The sequence below is a fragment of the Euphorbia lathyris genome, chromosome 9, assembly GCF_963576675.1.
Source record: "Euphorbia lathyris chromosome 9, ddEupLath1.1, whole genome shotgun sequence".
NCBI lineage: Eukaryota > Viridiplantae > Streptophyta > Magnoliopsida > Malpighiales > Euphorbiaceae > Euphorbia > Euphorbia lathyris.
The window spans coordinates 68,286,629-68,306,225 of record NC_088918.1 but is presented as its reverse complement, the minus strand read 5'-3'; the positions used below and the strand labels follow the sequence as shown (position 1 = coordinate 68,306,225).

The 19,597-nt window shown below is 33.0% G+C and overlaps 1 protein-coding gene across 1 annotated transcript; it reads left to right on the top strand.

Moving 5' to 3' along the window:
• The first annotated feature begins 1,091 nt into the window (after positions 1-1,091).
• Positions 1,092-4,110, top strand: LOC136207036 (uncharacterized). Its single transcript, XM_065998282.1, has 2 exons — positions 1,092-1,236; positions 2,155-4,110. The coding sequence occupies exon 2, from the start codon at positions 2,254-2,256 to the stop codon at positions 3,745-3,747; it is 1,494 nt and encodes a 497-aa protein (XP_065854354.1). The 5' UTR covers positions 1,092-1,236; positions 2,155-2,253; the 3' UTR covers positions 3,748-4,110.
• Positions 4,111-19,597: the final 15,487 nt, after the last annotated feature.

Here is a 19,597-nt window from a genome sequence, read left to right as displayed (position 1 = left end):
GTAAATTACAAACTAGACATTTGGAGAAGTTCATTTACATTTATAGACTCATTTAGATGCTACTAAACTAGACACTTCCATACATTTTTCCAAAAGTACACTTACAAACTTTTCATCTTCCTCAACCCATCTTCTTCAACCTTATCTTCTTTTTCAACTTATCTTCTCAATGTTTAGTGTAAATTTCTACAATCTAGAAAAACAAAAACTAAACATAATGAAAAACAAATATAATTTCAACCTAAGAACAATGAGAAAACAATAACAAAAACTAAGCACAATGAAGAACAAATACAAATAATTTTTGAATGTTTAGAGTAAATTTCTACAACCTCATCTTCTTCTTCAACATATCTTATGCGTAATTTTAAATTTTATAGTTTGCATTTTATGAAATGAGAATTGCATTTCATAAAATGCGAACACATGGGGTTAGCATTTTATGAATTTGGGTTTGCATTTCATAAAATGATAACCACATGGGTTCGCATTTTATAAAATGGGGTTCGCATTTCATAAAATGTGAACCCATGGGGTTAGCATTTTATGAATTTGGATTCGCATTTCATAAAATATGAGCCTAAATTCACAAAATGCTAATCCCATAGGTTCACATTTTGTGAAATCTGAACCCCATTTTAAAATATGGATAAGAAAAATTGAAAATGGAGATTTAGATTATCAATCAAAGTTTTTTAATTAAGAATGAGAACTTATAGGAAGTTGTAATGTTTACATTCAAAATTTACTTCTATTTGTTCTTAGTTTTTTTTCTCCGTTGTTCTTAGATTGAAACATGAATGTTTGTTTGTTCTTATTTAGTTTAAATTGCTTATTAGATTAAGAAGAAGAGTGATGAAGAAGAATATTAGGTTGAACAGATGGGTTGAATAAGACGGGATTGAAGAAGATAGGTTGAAAAAGATGAAAAGTTTGTAAGGGTATTTTTGAAAAAATGTATTCGAAGAGTCTAGTTTGGTAGTATACCTCTAAATGAGTCTAGAAATGTAAATGGATTTCTTACAGATCTAATTTAGTAATTTACATTTTTAAGTGCTTAAAGTTATTATCAAACAGGTCGGTTAACAACATTCAAAACTTCCACCAGCCCATAGGCTCTGCTCTCCTCCGATTTTGGAACACACAGCACAGTCGTCTAACAATTGAGTTCTGAAGCCATTGCGAGTATTCTCCATATCTGCCGCCGTTTAGTTCAATTTCACATTTTCCAGAAGTGTAAGCTCTCTTCCTAAATTTTATTCTAATCCGTATATATGCAACTAAAGCAATACTTATTAAGAAGCTATGATTTCGATTCACCTAAAGTGTGTTCTGATCCATGTTTATGAGTCTCTCAGTCAAGCTTGGACCTAATGAAAATTTTGCTAACGAATTTTTTGAACTAGAATTTGAATTAGGAATTAACCTAATCTTGTTGTTGTTGTTCTCTTGGATAAGTGGGATACATAAGTACCTGATAAATTTGCTAAAATATCAACATTTTCTTATAATTTCCATTGTTCTTTGCATTCCTCTTTGTAAAATTTAGTCAGTATTATGTTTTGAAGAAATCATTTTGGGAGTAAGGCTTTGTTGTTGTTGTATGTTTTGAAGAAGGAAAACACTTATTGGTTCCTGGGAAGGAAAAAGGAGTCTTAGGAGCGGCGTCTTGCCAAAAAAATTGGCAAGGGAAAGCTTGCCCCCAATACACCCTTTTATAGTTTATTTATGTGATGCTTATTGCTATTTTTCCCTTGTGTTCTGGGACAAATTTTGGAATCATGTACATTATGTAAGAGAGAGTGTTGAATGAGATATTGTAATGGTTGTTTCTCTCAAGTCTCAAGTTAGTATAAGGATTCTTATATGGGTTTGACTGGTGATCTTTAGGACTTTTCGCTAGCCAGTGTCGAGGTTTTTCTCATCCCTAGTAGTTGCCCCCTACTGCTATGGGATGGAGTATCGTCTATGTGTTGTTGTCTATGACATATTAATAAGATCATCTGACTATTATTTGCTCCCCTGTCCCCCTTTATGAGTTGCTTGTTCTATGTGGGAATGTCATCTTTGTCTATGTGATATTTGTCAGTTTGCTTGAACCTTATATCTTCGATATAAATAATGTAGCTAACCCCGTGCCTGTGATCATTGCAGATACGTGGGTTTATGAACAAGTAAGCGTGGCATGGGCTTAAACAGTTGATGACTCTGTGACATTTGGTGTGAGTGCAAAGTAATATCTTGGGAATTAATATGGCAACCGGTAGTATTGATCCGAAAAATCTAAATTCGACTGTCCAAGAAAATGGCAGGCGTATTGATGAATTAGAAAAAGAAATATTGAAACTGCGAAAGAAAATTGGAAAAATGAATAAGGCTAGGGCCAAGGTAGCACAACAGTCTGAATCACTTACTGCTGTGATGGCTAATGTGAATTTGTTTCAAGCTTTTATAGCCAAAGCTGATGTGATGAGGGCAGTGATAGACCACACTGGGCTTTTTGAGTTTATAATGGCTAATGCTGAAGCTATTCGTGGAACAATAGCGAAAAAGACTTCTCCCAGGAGTCAAGCGATGGAGGAAGGTGGGGACACTAGTAAACTTCCTGAGACCATAAATCGACTAGAAGCTGCGCATAAAAGTTTATTTGAATCAGTAGATAAAATCCACTGGGGGACAATAGATGAACTTGGCACTATTAAAGGGGAGTTGGAAGAAGTAAAGAAGAAAGTTGACTTGCTAGCTCAATCAGGGTTGAGAACCCGAGAGACCGCAAAATTCAAAATACGAGTACCAAAGCCTTACGGGGGAAATCGGGATGCGAACGAAGTTGATAACTTCCTCTTTGATTTGGAACATTACTTTGTTGCTACAAGAGTAAGCTTGGATTCAGAACGTTTAGTGGTGGTGCCGATGTATTTAGAGGGAGATGCAAAACTTTGGTGGCGACACAAAGCTGGATTAGGCACGGTCAATACTTGGTATGATTTCAAGAAGAATCTCAAAGTTCAATTCTCCCCAGAGAATGTTGCTTTCACAGCCAGATGCAAACTGAACAAATTACAACAGACTGGCTCTATTAGGGAATACGTGCAAGCCTTCCAAGCTATTGCCCTGGATCTTCCTCAGATGCATGAAGAAGAAAGATTCTTCAATTTCATGAACGGCTTGAAACCAGGGGTGAGAGATGAATTAACTAGAAGGGAGGTCAAAGATCACATCTCCGCGATAGTGACTGCAGAAAGTTTAGAAAGTGTATACAACTTACCAGAAAACACTGTTAAGAGAAAGTTTCCTTCAAACTTCTTAGAAACCAGACCCAACAAGTTAGCCAAGCCTTTAAGATTGGGTGGTGAACAGAACAACTTCAGTTCATGGAGCGAGAAACAAACATGGAATGTTGGCAACTCTGAGCAGAGACCTTTTGATGGAAATAATGCAGAGAGGAAAAATTCCCAAACAACAGTGATCGGGTCCAATATTCAATCAACAAAGATGTCATGGAATGTTGGCAACCCTGGGCAGAGACCTTTTGACGGGAATAATGCAGAGACGAAATATGCCCAAACAATAGTGCCCAGGTCCAGTGTTCAACCAACAAAGACGTTAGGGGCATGGAATGTTGGCAACTCTGAGCAGAAACCTATTGATGGGAATAATGCAGAGAGACAAAAATTCTCAAACAGAGCCTGGGTCCAATGTTCAACCGGCAAAGACGTTAGGGCAGTGGGATGTTGGAATCTTTGAGCAGAGACCTATTGATGGGAATAATGCAGAGAGGAAAAATTCTCAAACAACAGTGCCCAGGTCCAGTGTTCAACCAACCAAATGGCAGAATGTCCATATAGAGCGGCAAAATGACTGGTGGTAAAAAAGAGAAGGGGCTCATGATGATGAAGTAAAAACTGCTGTGTTTTTGTGATGATGAAGTAAAAGAACCAGTTTTCCCATCAGGTTTTGATGTTTTATATCACTTTATACTTCTTTTCTTCGGTTCTTCATGAGTTTGTTATTTTCACATTAATGCATGAAAACTGCAGATACTACTATATTTTAAATTTTATTTGACGATGCAGTTGGTTGAGCAGCTGTTTGAGGTTCTATTACTTTTATTCTTTTGCAAGAACATGTTGAATTAAGGGATAAATTGCTCTGATTGTCACTGAAGTTTGTATCTATTTCACAAAGATCACTGAACTTCATAAAGTATGTCAATTTGTGTATAAAAACTCTAGGAATTTTGATGTACAAAGAAGATAGTTGAGTATGTGTCAACTAAGTGCCACATCGAACAAGGATATAATGTTTATATATCTTTTTGTAGCTTAGGATGTGTTAGATGGTGCACACGCGTCTGCCACATCAGCCATAAAAGTCAGAAATGTTTGGTACACAGGTGTCTGCCACATTGGCCATAAAAGTCAGAAATGTTTGGCATGCCCTTTAGTTGACACATAGTCAACTGTCTTTTGTGCCATATCAATATTCCAACGAGTTTTTGTGCACAAATTGGACAGAATGACTTTATTGAAATAAATGGTGAAGTTCAGTGATTTTATTGAAAGAAAACAAAATTCACTCACTTTTGTATAACAGACCCTAAACTTCAATGATCTTCGTTGAATTTTACCCTGAAACAAGTGCACCTAGTAGCGGAGCCAGGGATGAGGGTTAGGGGTGCAATTGCAGCACCCCTAGACCATCAGGCGGAAGGCCACCTAGAACCACCACTCCCGGTGTGAATTCTGGTGCCCGGCATGCAAAGGACACCCGGTGCAGCTCCCCTCCGCCACTGAGTGCACTGTGTTCCTTTTCTAGAGACTTATTTAATGCCACTTAAAAGTTATGTCGTAGATCTTAGGACTCTCTAAGTAATTGTTGTTGGAAGCATGGCTAATTGTGTCTCTGAAAACATTACATATTTTCTACTGGAAAATACTATTAAAACTTTCTTCATTATTTTAAGAGCAGAAATAATATTCATGTGTTCCAATTTCTGTTCTGGGTATTGGGCTTTTGCTCATACCCTCCAAATTCAGTTACATGATTTTAGAGATTGTTTGTTGAAGAATGATTCCAAGTTAGTTTTTTTTTTTATTACCTCTTATATTGTAGTGGTCTAAGTAATGATCCTATTTTTGTGTTTTTTGATTTAATTAAATTTCCATGTTTTAGTTTATGTGTTAGTGGAATTAGTGAAACCTTTTAGTGGGTAACGTGGTTCTAGTTGGTAATTTATTTACGTTTCTTGATCTAGAGAATGAGTTATCTCTACCATTTCTTTTACTGTTTTAATCTAAAATTAGAGAAGTTCTTCATATTATATCTATGGTTTCCAACAACATAGACTTTTTTTGTTATTTATTTCATCAGAGTCCCCCTGAACTTGGTTTAAAAATCGACTGATTTTGTGAACTTATAGTGTCTCGTTAGCTTTGTGAACTTATTTAAAGTAACCTGATTAACCCTTTAAGTCCACGTGGCAGAGCAAAATAGGATTTTGAGAAATTAGAATATAGGTCCGTTTGATTTACCTATTTTTTGTTGTTGTTGTTTGTTGTTACGGTTTGCTGTTGGAAAAATCTACTTTTATTTTAAGGTGTAAAAGGCAAACAAGAGTTCTCTAACTAAACACCTAAAACTCTAAACAGCGGTATGAAAATGAGCAACCAAACACTCCCTATATCACTTTTAAGCATGTTCAGGAGTCATTTAAGCATATTCAAGTGTGAAATCATTGTAAGCAAATCCAGAGAGCCAATATTTTATTTTAAACAAATTCAAGTGTTTAATAGGTTCAAACAAGTTTAGAAAGCTAACGAAACATTTTATATTTACCGTTCAAGCAGCCAATCAGTTTTCTGGACCAAGTTCAGAATCCCTGATTCGGCTATGATAATTCTACCATCCAGCTTCATATAACTTTTGTTATATCTTATGCATGAATAGAAAATGAAATCAAGTCTGTTCCTGCCGGGCTAGTGCTATGGCATAGTCCATGGGGTGCAAAAATAAACCCAACCTGTATGGAATGGACTTAAATTTTGTTTTGTCCAGCCCAGGCAAAAACATAGCAGCCTGCCCCGCCCCGCCCCGCCCTTAGCCAATAAAGGGCTGAGAATCTCCTTCAGCCACCGAAGGTGGTTCCTCCCAGCACCCGCAGTGCGATGTTTAGCCAATAAAGGGCTGGCTTGGTAACCACGTGTTTATCATATGACATCTTACGCCACAAAAATAAGTTCTAAAATATCACATTCTTGTCCGGTGTGACGTTTAGTTGACATAAGTCAATTGTCTTATATGTTAAGTTAACATCCCAGTGAGTTTTTTTTATACAAGTTTAATAATTTTATTGGAATAAAATTTCAATGATCTTTATAAACTTAAACTCTAGTAACAATATATGCAATTATCATTTTTTTTATTTATATTATTTAAAACAGATTTGTAGAGAAGGTTGGAATTGGGACATTCTATGATAATGTACTTTCGGTGGCATAAATATAAACATAAAGACTAATATATGTTTCATCTAATTATATATAAGGCTAATATATATTAGGGGTTTTTTTTTTTTTGTGATTGGTCAAATAATTTGATGAGCATTGAATGTCTTATTAATCTATTCGAATGATTTGTTGACTATTGAATTTACTTAACATGATATATCGTCTTCATATTAATTTTTTGAACTTACATAAAGTGATTTAAATCTTGTTGTAAAATATAAGAGCCTAACTATATCATTTTTAACGGTTTCAAAAGACTAATCAACAATTTACAAAGTTTGGAAGGCGAATAGTTTTTATAGTCAACTTGTAAGGATTAAGAATGTATAAGGTTAATATAAATACAACAATTGTATTAAATATGGGGTAAATTATAAAACTCAATTAAGAAGTTCATTTACATATTTAGACTCATTACACCACTTATTATATATATATATATATATATATATATATATATATATATATATATATATATATATATATATATGATTTAGCCATTTCTTCTGCGAACTCTAAGTTCTCTTTGTACGAATTCATTGACGATTCCTCGATGTTTTCTTTTGGCGATTTCAATCGTTAAGATTAGAAAGAAGGTAAGTATCTAACTGTTATTTACGGTTTTGTTCTAGGGTTAGCGTTTTTTGCGATTTTGGTTTAGGATTTAGGGTGTTTTTATCATTTTTTGGTGTCACGTCTTGCATGAATGTTACTTTTTAGGTATATTTTGTGTAATATACTAAGAAATGATCCTATTTGAACGTAAGGAGTGTTATTTTGGAGGAAAACAACTTCGTGGTTATTAGTTTGCTTCGCGGTTGTCGCAAACTGCGAAGCAAAATCATCCCAGATTGCCTCAACCGCGGAACAAATTCATGACCGCGAATTTGTTTTTCCCTTCACGGTTGAGTGAAACTAGACCTGACACTTATCGTTTTCGAGTCGCGTTCTTGTCGTGTCATTTTCGGGTTCGTGTTAAAAAAAGTGTAAATTACGTTGAGTGAACTGCGGAGTCGCAATTTTACTCTTGCTTCACATTTTCACTCAAATGCGAAGCAAAATGCACATCATTTACTTTGCAATGCAAAGTGTCCCATACATCTGCGAAACGGTTTTCTTTAATTGTTTCCCTAAAATTAGCTCCATTTTGTTGAATATTGATGATAATAAGAAGGATTCAAAGAAGAGGACGATAGTAGCTCCTAATGATAGTGTGAAAGATATCAAATTCAAGTACCCTTTTAGCTTGAATACAAAAGCATCAATAACAATGCGGGTTGACTGGGATGTGATGAAGAAAGTAAAGAGCAAATTAACTAAAGATCAAATGTTGATGTTTAGGAAATCTGCTTTTAGTCTTTTAGCGGATATGGGGGTGTGTACGTTATCCACTCCTATGTCATTGGGTCAATGTCATTACTAGAGAGACTACTCCACCGAATCCAAAACATAGAGAGATGTGATTCAACATCAAAGAAGTTGAAGTCAAATTCGATGACCCCAAATATCTTCTTCATATACCGTTTCTTCAGGGTAAAAAACTAATTCAAGCTAATATTATCTAAACCAGGATTGGATGTGAGGTTGAAATCCGTGATCTTTTCTTTGCATGGCCGATGAGTGTCAACTTCAATGGCGGCATCACAACTTGATTGAATAATATTCTCGGTCTTTATAGTTCGCAGTAGTTGTACATCTATTATTCGTGGTTTAAAATTAACATATAGTGGAATAACATCGCTTGGATTCATCTGATAATACTCTATGAAGCACTCAACAAAACTTGAATCAACAAGCGGAACTACTATCCCAAGAACTTTGTTTGGGCCATATGTAGTTTGCATAATCATACATACGTCAAGTGATGTTGAATCAACACGTGCAGAAGTGTTGACTCTCTCTTGTAAAATTTCGAAGTTGATTTTTGTTGCAAGCTGAAGCAACTTCGATTCACTCCCTTCGTATGCCATGACTTTTTTTTATAGTTGTACATTGGTCGCTCCACATGATCACACACAAGAAATGATCAGTTGACATACTGTTACTGTTAAAAAAACAAATATATTGTCAAACAATATTAAAGACAATAGGGAAAATGCCAAGAAATGTGCTTCCCATTTCACATAACCGTGAAGTAATGATACAATTGTGCAGTCGCAGTTCGTATAACCGCGAAGTAATGATTCAACTGCGGAGTGGAAGTTCTTCGCGGTTATGCAAACTACGGACCCTATTTCTTGATATTATAGCTTCGTAGTTTACGATTTTGCATTATAAACTGCAAATACGATGGTAAAAAAATTTACTTCAAATATACAAAACTATTCTATACAAAGTAATTTCGGGATATAAAATCAATAAAATACTTGCATAAAGAGTTTGGATCTTGGATTAATGTATGGAATTGAAGGATTGTAATGGATTGGAATAAGAGAGAAAGAAATAAAGAAGGAAGAGTAAAAAGAAATGGTTAAGTGTTATATATATATATATATATATTTGGGAAAGTCCATATTGAAATAGTCTAGATATGTAATAAGACATTGTTGTTTTTTTACTTAATTTCAGTATAAGTAAGTTAAGCTCGGTAGTATTCGGTTAAGTTAAATTCACTTCAATTCACTAGCATTTAGTTCAGTTAATTTAATTTCAGTTCAATAGATTATTCTTATTTATTATAATTATTCTTATTTATATATAATTTACAATTTAGTATTATTTATATATAATCCATCATTATTTATTATAATTATAATTATTTATATATATTTATTGTAATTTATAATTTAATATAATTTATATATAATTCATCATGATTTATTATAATTATAATTATTTATATATAATTTATTATTATTTATTATAATTTATAATTTAGTATTATTTATATATAATTCATTATTATTTATTATAATTATAATTATTTATATATAATTTATAATTTTTTATATATATATAATTTATAATTTTATATATATATATAATTTATAATTTTATATATATATAATTTATAATTTTTTATATATATAATTTTTTTATGTTTTTATTATAATTATAATTATTATTTTTTTGGTAGGATTATAATTATATATATATATATATAATTTATCATTATTTATTATAATTATAATTATTTAAATATATAATTTATCATTATATATATAATGTATTATAATTATAATTATTTGGTGCAGTTCAGTTAAGTTACATTAAGTTAAGTTAAGTTCAGTAGCATTCAGTTCAGTTAATTTAATTTAATTTAATTTCAGAAAAAAAAACATGATCTAAGTGGTGTAATGAGTCTAATTATGTAAACAGTGGCGGAACCAGCCTAGGGCTCAGGGGGCTTTGACACCCCCACTCCTCCTCCCCCCCCCCCCCCCCCCCCCCCGGCTCCACCCTTAAGCAAAATCCGTTCGGTAGTTGGTAGCCCCCCTAATTTTAGTATATTAAGGCATGTTTGTAGTAGTAGAAATTGAGTTGAAAGCAAAAGTAGAGAGAGAAGCTCCTCCTTCTCTCTACTTTTTCCTCTCTTTTCTTTATTTCAGATCCGTTCATTTCCGCTACTATCATGGACACCGTCACTTTTCAGGTTTATTTAGAGGAAGAAGAAGGAAGCTTGTCTTCCTTCTTTCTCCTCCCATTTATATTTTGGTTTCCGTTTTAGCTTTATATCTACATGTTCTTGTTAGTTTGAAGTCTATATTCATTCTTGAACTTCTTTTCCGTTAGATCTACACTTGTGAGTTATACTTCTTTCTTTTATTTTTTTCGGTCTTAGCAAGAGTGAAAAAGGTTTATCTTGTTCGTAGATCTATAGATCTGCGTGGATGCACAAACAGAAATGACTCAGATCCGAACGTCCGGAAGAGCCTAAATGATGAAGTATGGATTACAACGGTTTTTCAACGGGATTCGACTTACGAGAAGAATGTTATTTCTATGTTTGTTGTATTTGTATCTTTTCTGGTTTTATTGCTTTTGGTAGTCTTTTTATTGCTCTTTGTAGTCTATGTAATGCTCTTTGTAGTCTATTTCTTCCTTTTATGGGTCTTTGCAGGTATGGGATGGAGGTTTTATTCCTCTTTGTTTCGTGTTGTACTTGTATTTTTAAGTTAATGGAATGATATGTGACATTTTATAAAAAAAAGGCATGTTTGTAGTGTTATAACAATATGTTAAGATGATTGGATTAGTTAAGGGTTTGTTTTGTTGTAAATAGGGGTGAGCAAAATAACTGGTAACCGATTACCAAACCAATAACCGAACCGAAGTTTTAGTTTAGTTCGGTTATTTTAACATTCCGATTCGGTTTGATTTTGATTTTGACTTAGTTTGATAATCGGTTATCGGTTCGGTTACTAAAAAAATATATCGGTATAACCGATAACCGAACCAAACTTATTATATAAACATAAAAAATATAATTTTATTTTTACATATATAAATAACTTATAAAATATAAAATCCAACCCCTAAAAAATATACTTTTATCTTTATATATATAAATTTTGGTTCATTAATCTTTAATTTCTTCAATTGTAACTTTCATACAAGAGCATTATTGGAAAACCAATTAAACAAAAGTATACAAAAATTAAATATTATGAGTTTTCGGTTAAATAAAATTCGGTTACCAATCTTATCGGTTCGGTTCGGTTCGGTTATTAAAATAGCACAAACTTTGGTTCGGTTCGGTTAGTAACCGAACCGATGCTCACCCATAGTTGTAAAAGGTCATGCTTGAACCTCAATTATTGGCTTTTATTTATCTAATTGGTTTTTTCCCTACTACTAGGGGTGGGTAAAAAAACGGGATAAACCGGTAAAACGAACCGGAAAATGTGGTTAACTAAACCAGTAGTTTTGTTATAGGGTTGAAAAAATACATTGGTTTCGATTTGAAGTGTACAAAAACTACGGTTAACGATTAACTGAACCGTTTAATATATATATATATATATATATATATATATATATATATATATATATATATAGGAGATGGCTCTTGTGAGAACCCTTTCCTAGGTGAGAACTCACCTTAAGTGAGAACCACCCAAAACTACGTAGTTTTGGGTAAAAAAATTCAAAAAACCGCTGCTGCATAGGGGGGATCCTGGCACTCCTCAACTACACTTCACACTGCTTACCACTGAGCCAATTGCCTTCCTTGTGTATATTGTCACGCGCTGTTTAATATACCAGTTCCTTTTAGCTTCTATTGTTTAATATTTGATGCATGCACTTATTAATATCGATTAAATATGCATAATAATAAATTATTAATAGAAAAAAAATGTGCATAATAATGAATTATTAATAGAAAAAAAATCCAAGAACATACTCTAATTTCTTATTTATTTAATTCCTCTATATTTTTGTAATTAATATTTTAAAATATTAAGAACGATGTTCTAAATATTGTTACATATGTTTTAAACTTTATAATTTGTGTTCTAAAAATTAAATATAGTGTTTTAAAAAAATAATAAATATATGTACCATTTTTGCATTTGTTCTATAATATAATTTATAACACGTATTCTAAATAACATACCGTATGTTCTAAAAAACATAACGTATGTTCTAAAGTTTATATTTTGTGTTCCAAAAATTAAGTATAATGTTCCAAAAAATTAGTAGATATCTCGATCGTTTTTTCTTTGTTCTATAATATAATTTATAACTCATGTTCGAAAAAACATAACACATGTTCTAAAAAACATAACACATGTTCTAAAAAACATAACGTATGTTCTAAAAAATATGTCGTACGTTCTAAACTTCATAGTTCGTGTTTTAAAAGTTAACATATATGTTCTAAAGTTTGTTTTAAAAAATATATAGTTTCTGTTCCAAAAATTAAGTATAATGTTCTAAAAAAAATCGGTAAATATCTGAATCGTTTTTTCATTTGTTCTATAATATAATTTATAACTCATGTTCGAAAAAACATAACGCATGTTCTAAAAAAACATAACGTATGTTCTAAAAAATATGTCGTGCGTTCTAAACTTCATAGTTCGTGTTTTAAAAGTTAAAATATATGTTCTAACGTTTGTTTAAAAAAATATATAGTCTGTGTTCCAAAAATTAAATATAATGTTCTAAAAAAATCAGTAGATATCTGGATCGTTTTTTCATTTGTTCTATAATATAATTTATAACTCATGTTCGAAAAAACATAACGCATGTTCTAAAAAAACATAACGTATGTTCTAAAAAATATGCTGTACGTTCTAAACTTCATAGTTCGTGTTTTAAAAGTTAAAATATATGTTCTAACGTATGTTTTAAAAAATATATTTTCTTATATAACATAAATTACAAAGATATAAAGAAATAAAATAAATAAGAAATTAGAGCATATTCTTGGATTTTTTTCTATTAGTAATTCATTATTATATGCATTTTTTTTCTATTAATAATTCATATTATGCAAATTTATTTTTTTTCTATTAATAATTCATTATTTTGCATATTTAATCGATATTAATAAGTGCATACATCAAATATTAAACAATGGAAGCTAAAAGGCACTGGTATATTAAACAGCACGTGACAATATACATAAGGAAAGCAAATGACTTAGTGGTAAGCAATGTGAAGTGCAATTGATGGGTGTCAGGTTCGAATCCCCTATGCTGGAGCATTTTTTTAAAATTCTCTACTCAAAACTACGTAGTTTTGGGTGGTTCTCACCTAGGGGAGGGTTCTCACTTGATCCCTCCCCTATATGTAAAATACATCATATACATAATTAACTTATATGTAATTACATCACTAACCTAAAATACATACATATAGATATATGTAATTAATTTATTCTCTTTCTTTTCTTTTCTTTTCTTTTCTGTCGAATGAACTAAGAAGCACACACAACAACTTAAAATCTTAAAAAAACCTAGTAAGAAAGAGGGACACAGAGGGCGCACACACCAACCTAAAATATTGGTTAAAAACCGTTAGACCGAACAACCTAACCAAATTAATGGTTAACTATTGTATAGTTAACCGATAAGTATGGACCATTTTCGGTTTGAATGGTTAAAAAACCATTGATTACGGTTCGGTCAAAAAAATTTGCTCTATGGACCGGTTAACAGAACTGTGTCCATCCCTAACTACAACTCTTTTAAACTTTTTTTTCCAAATATAATTTTTAAGAAATTAATGTTGGATTTATAAAACTTTAAATATTTGGATTTATAAAACTTTAAATATTTCTACTTCTTTTAGGCTTATCAATTTTAATTCTTTAGCATTTAACACACCAAAATAACAAAAATTTATGTGCCTTAGTTTAGGAAATCAACATTGAACGTATAGAAAATTAAATATGTTTACGTTTTTTACTTTGGGCAAAATAAAACACTTTTATCATGCTGCAGGCTAAAAATTTGCCCAGTCCGTTAAAATTGCCACAAAATACAGAACTAAAATTAGTCTCTAAATTTCAAATCCTGACTCCGACACTGTATATAAATAGTCTCCGAATTAGACGAATTTTATAATTTACCTTTCAATATGTAAATGGTGTCCAATTTATGAAAATGTTAAGTATTATATGGTGAAATTATTTGGGTTGGTTCATGAATTATATGATTCTAACTGGTGCCAGTCTCCTGACTATTATCGGATAATTTCGTATGGTGGAAGCAGATACAGGATAACAGCATCGGATTCTCTTTCCTTTTTTACTTCAAATTTAAAAAAAAAAAAAATTGATTCGGTTCATAGGATTGGTTTGGGCATAATGGATGAATTTCACTCTAACATTTCCAAGATTATTGTAAAATTACCCATAACTTAGGAAAAGATACACATTTTGACTCCCTTTTAACCGTATGTTAACGGAAAAAAAACTATTTTCTCTTATTCAAGTATCACAACAAACTTTTCCAATGTTTAAGATATTTAATATGTTACTAACATAATTACAAAAAAAAAAAAAATACAAAAAAATATTAAAATGTTAACAATTAAGTTTGTCAAATATAAATTAGTTACAATTTTTTTTTTTGTCGAAGTGTCTAAGATGTTTATCGCACACTAATATAGTTGTAAATAGCCAACTAAGAATATACAAAACAACTTCAGTTTATCAACAAACTTGTTTGGAAGTTCCGATTTGATAGTTAAATAACAATCAAACTAACTTTTTTTTTAAAATTTTAATAATGTATAGCTAAAATAGATCTTGCTTAGAAATGTTAGAGTTAAATTTGTATAATTTCATACATTATAGCTAAACTTACACTTCTCCAAAAACGTTAGGAGTCATTGATATAGTTCAATCACTCTCTTTCCATTATTTTTCATGTGGATCTTGTTTATTCTTACCCATATCATCATCTTTTAGGATTACTCTTTGCTCATATATTTTACGATGGTGCTCTAAAATGTGTTTACATATATTGCAAATATAGTCCAATCACTATTTCTCTCTCTCCGTTTTTTTTATGTGGGATTCAGTCCATTCCTACATTTGTCATCATCGTTTAGGGCCACTCTTTGCTCACATCTTCTACCCCGGTGCTACTCCCTCAGGACCGAGTCATTACATGCCTACTGACTTCCGTTTGGTTTGTCTCCAAAGCACACAATCATATGTAGAAAGTGGCTATGAGGCCCAACAAATTGGATTTGAGCAACAATAAAATAGATAGACAGTTTGAAAGTAGTTGTCTTTATATGCCTAATATGGTTATAAAGAAACTGTCATAATTTCATTTCGAATTGTTAAGGATACGAGTTTTTTTATATATAGGAGTAATTATATAGTGATAACACGTAAATATCACCATTTGGACTTTCACCAAAAGCCTAGGTCTGATATCCTGAGAACGTCTACGGAAGGTTTAGATAAGAATTGACGAACAATCACTCGAATGTATTGGGTCTGTATGTTGGACATCCGGATATAAGCTATTACATGACCTATCCCAAAGTCCTGGGCTTGAAACAAAGGACAATAGTGGCAGTTAAGGGACATGCACCCAAGGAGAAGTGTCTAGAATGGCAAAATACGTGGAATCTTCTCATTGGGCTACTGGCCTCTCCTAGGAAGTTGCCCTCTAAAATCCTAATAGTGGATATAAAGAGCCTATGTATAGTGTGTTTAATGAAATATTTCAAGTATGTTCAAAACCCTAGCCTTTATTACCTTTTCACTATTATGGAGAATGATAATAACTCCAGCATCAGAGTGCTTACGTTGGACAGTCACACCTCCCTTATTTTGTAGGAAATCTCTTGGACGGTAGAGGGAATTTAAGATCTCTACGTCACAAAACCATACAAAATATCATTGATGCAGTTAGCATGGAAAAAACCTATTAGTATGTCCATGTACTGTCTAGTTTTGAAAAAGCATGACATCTTCTTGAAATGCTAGAACACAAAACTTATTAGTCACTGAAAGTGTTAGATTTTGACTTACAAACTGTCCAGCAAAGAAGATAGTTACAACTCAATGAATTAGATGAACATCGTCTAAATTCGTACCAGAACACAAAGTTGTACAATAAATGGCACGAAAAACACATGTTTAAAAAGGAGTTTCATATGGGGAACTAACTTTCACTCTTTCTGTGAAAGTTGAAGAGTAGCTGGATAGTCGAAAAAGTTCATGGATTAGAAACGATGGATATGTTAATGATAAATTTACACGAAACGGGTAAATTTCAACCTTACCCTAAAATAAATTATAGGTTTCTAATCCTTAGATGTTAAAAACTAAATAAGTTATTAACCAAAGACTATATGTTTGGGATTACAAGTTATAACTAAAGAAAATGTGAATTCTTGATAATTCAAAATTGACCAAAAATAAAGAAAGTTGAGTGAAAAATTGAAACTTTACACATAAAAAGGCAGTAAAAAGGCTGAAATGGCCATTATATCCACCAAACAGAAAATAAAAATGAAAGTACTATCACTTTTGTCAGGCAAAAATTTAAAAATTTACACCCAAAGCCTACCAAATTAGCCAATTATGACCCTCCACTGGAGAAGGAAAAAGACAAAAGACCCCAACTTTTGTAACAGAGAAGAGAATACAATACTCCAATAATGTTACCTCAAGTAATGGCATTTTCGTAATTTTGGATTCTGTCCCAACCGGATCCTTTCCTTTCTCTTCCCAGATCATTGACCGGTCGCCTTTGACCAGTCTGTGAAGTACTTGTCAGAATAAATGAGACTGAATTGCTTCTATTCTTATGCGTCCCCCACTCTCACTTTTTAGCGCGTGTTTCACACTATCCTCCTCATGCCAATGCCATTTCCGAATCTTGCTCTGTCCTTTTCCCCTTTGAGATTAATGTGTAATTGGGATTTTGGATAAGATGTACATAAGACCCCTTTGTTAGTCTTTAAATGGAGGAAATATTTTCCAATGTTTATTTGGTTACAAAAATAAGTAAATAAAAAAAATTTAGATTATTTGATAGAAAAATAAATGAAGAAAGTTAGAAAAATATTTTACCGAGTAAAACATTTTCTTAAGTTTTTTAAAATAGTAGCTATATATCACTTTTTTCCGTTTTCCAGTGTTGTAGCGGAACACTGAAAAATATTTTATAAAAAAAGAATTATCCAAATTTTTCCAAAACATAGTAGTTTTTGGAAAACAAACGGGGTCTAGATATTTTCGGGGATGCAAACGACATTCCCCCATCCTTGGATATTCCTTCAACCTCAACTCAACCATCAAGGAATAGATCCCTCGTGGATGCAAATGACAATGTGTTAGAACCTCTTCTAGTTACTCTAGAGTTTGACTAACGAATATAGGTGTGGTTGGGCACTTTAGATCCAGAGTAACTGAAATTTTATGGATGGAATAACCAAGCAACCTCTCTATAATGTCGGTTCGATCCAAGAGTTGATAAACAAATGATAGAATCTTGTTTACTAGGGCGCTTGTTTGCTTTGCTCGCCTCTTTCAACTTTGCCCTAACAACCACCATTTGTTCGTGAAAAGGCGATCTCTCCTCAGATTCTCACTAGGATGAAACTCGAGGTGGGTCAAGAGGATGAGAATGCAGATCTTGTCGCCGAAGGTGCAATTATTCTAAAACACCACCTAGCAACCATCGTCACTACTCTAGAGAATCTAAATCCCCTAAACATGAGAAAAATACCTGTCAAACTCTTCTGAATGTCATTACAAAAACCAAGATGAGAACCACCTCAAAGTTTTGGATCCAAGATCTAACGATCGATGGCAAACCAACCCGGATAACAAAGCAGGAGATGGTGAGACTCCACTTGTTAAAGAAGAGATGTACAATCTTAAACGCAAGGAACTCTGGAATGATATGACAAAAGTCGGTATAGACTCCAAAATTCATGAAATAACGGATACTAGTTCACCATGTTGCGCATAAATTCCATGTATATGGGATTCAAATATCCCTTATTGACGGAATATAATGGACTGATATATCCCTTATTTTTCGAAAGTCCTTAGAAACTACCACTGCTACGGATCCTCTCACATGAAGACTCTTTTGTACCACACTCAAGGAGGTTGCCACTTACTGGTATGAGCAATTCCTACTTGGGTCTATCTAGATGTTCAATCATATGGAAAATGAGTTAGTTGAACACTTCATCACATCCATACCAAAGAGCAAAACCATACATGACTTAAAGTATTTAGTGCAAGAACCTAATGAGGACCTTCGAGAATGGGTTAAAAGGTTCCAAAAGATGGAAATTCTGATTTGCTAGTTGAATGTAGATGGAGGAATGGCTGCCATGATCTCCAGTTATAGAAGGAATGGCATGTCAAAAGCTCACAACCTTATGACCTAAAATATTTCCAGATTTCATGCGATGGGACAGGGACTTCGTGAAATGGGATGGGCACCACCTCAACCCTTTGTTGAAATACATGATGGGTATGGTTAACACCTCAAAATATCTAGAAATGACAGAGATAAAAACCAAAGAAGACCACGAGAGCAAGTAGATCGTAACTTTACATCACTAAACGCTTATCAAAAAGAAATATTGTATTAGGTTGAAAAGAATAATCAACACAACTAATACCATCTGAAGCTCAAAATCGTCGGTCATCACTATAGTGGGTAGGGATGCAAATGGGACGGGGATTCCCCATCCCCATCGGTGACCTGCCCCGATTGGGATGGAGAATCCCCGATAAGGAACCCCATGGGATGAGGATAGGGATAATTTTATCCCCGGTGATGGGGATGGGGAAAGATATCCCCGCCCCACGGGGATCCCCGTCCCCACCCTGTTAATCCCCGATGAGGATCCCAAATTATTTCCCCTGATAATTGATTTTTGTATGATTTAAATACATTTTAATTAGGTGAATGGTTGTTTTTAATTTTTAGTTTTTTTTTATTTGAAAATTTTGAGAATGGTTGTTAATACTTGGTATTATTAGCCACTGCTTCTTAAACGTTTTTGTCTTTACTAGTTTTTTTATATAAACAATGATTCCCTATGGAGAATGCGGAATGGGGAATATGGATAATGTTTTTGGAACATCTGTAAACGGGGAATGGGGGGGGGGGGATTCCTTGCAAGATGGTGATGGGGATAAGTTTGTCCCCATTTAGTTCGCGGGGATGGGGATAGGGAATCCCCAACTAGTCGGGGATGGGGATGGAAAATGCATTCCCCGCCTCGCCCTACCCCGTTTACATCCCTAATAGCAGGACGTATTGTAAGTTCCATAAAAGCGAGGTCCATGATATTGAATATTGTCGGCAGTTAGCCATGGAACTCAACAAAATGGAAAAACAAGATAAGATGGATAAATTCTTGAATAACCTAGAAAAAATCATCTAAACAACGTGATAGATACTTGGCCAAATGCACGCCTAAGGGAGTCATAAATGTCATTGCCTGAGGTTTGTAAGAAGATAAAGCCGTAAACAAAAAAAGGGTGTTTAAAGACAAAAAGCATATGTAAGAGCCCATCTTTGAATTCACATTTGGCAACCTAAATTTTTTACCAAGATAGTCTCATGAAGATGCCTTGGTTATTGAAATGTTTATCGAGGATTTAAAATTTCAAGGAGTGTTTGCAGACACGAGCAATTCAG

What these genes read in the sequence shown, in the direction of transcription:
- LOC136207036 (XM_065998282.1), top strand. Translation starts at nt 2,254, where the DNA reads ATGGCAACCGGTAGTATTGATCCGAAAAATCTAAATTCGACTGTCCAA.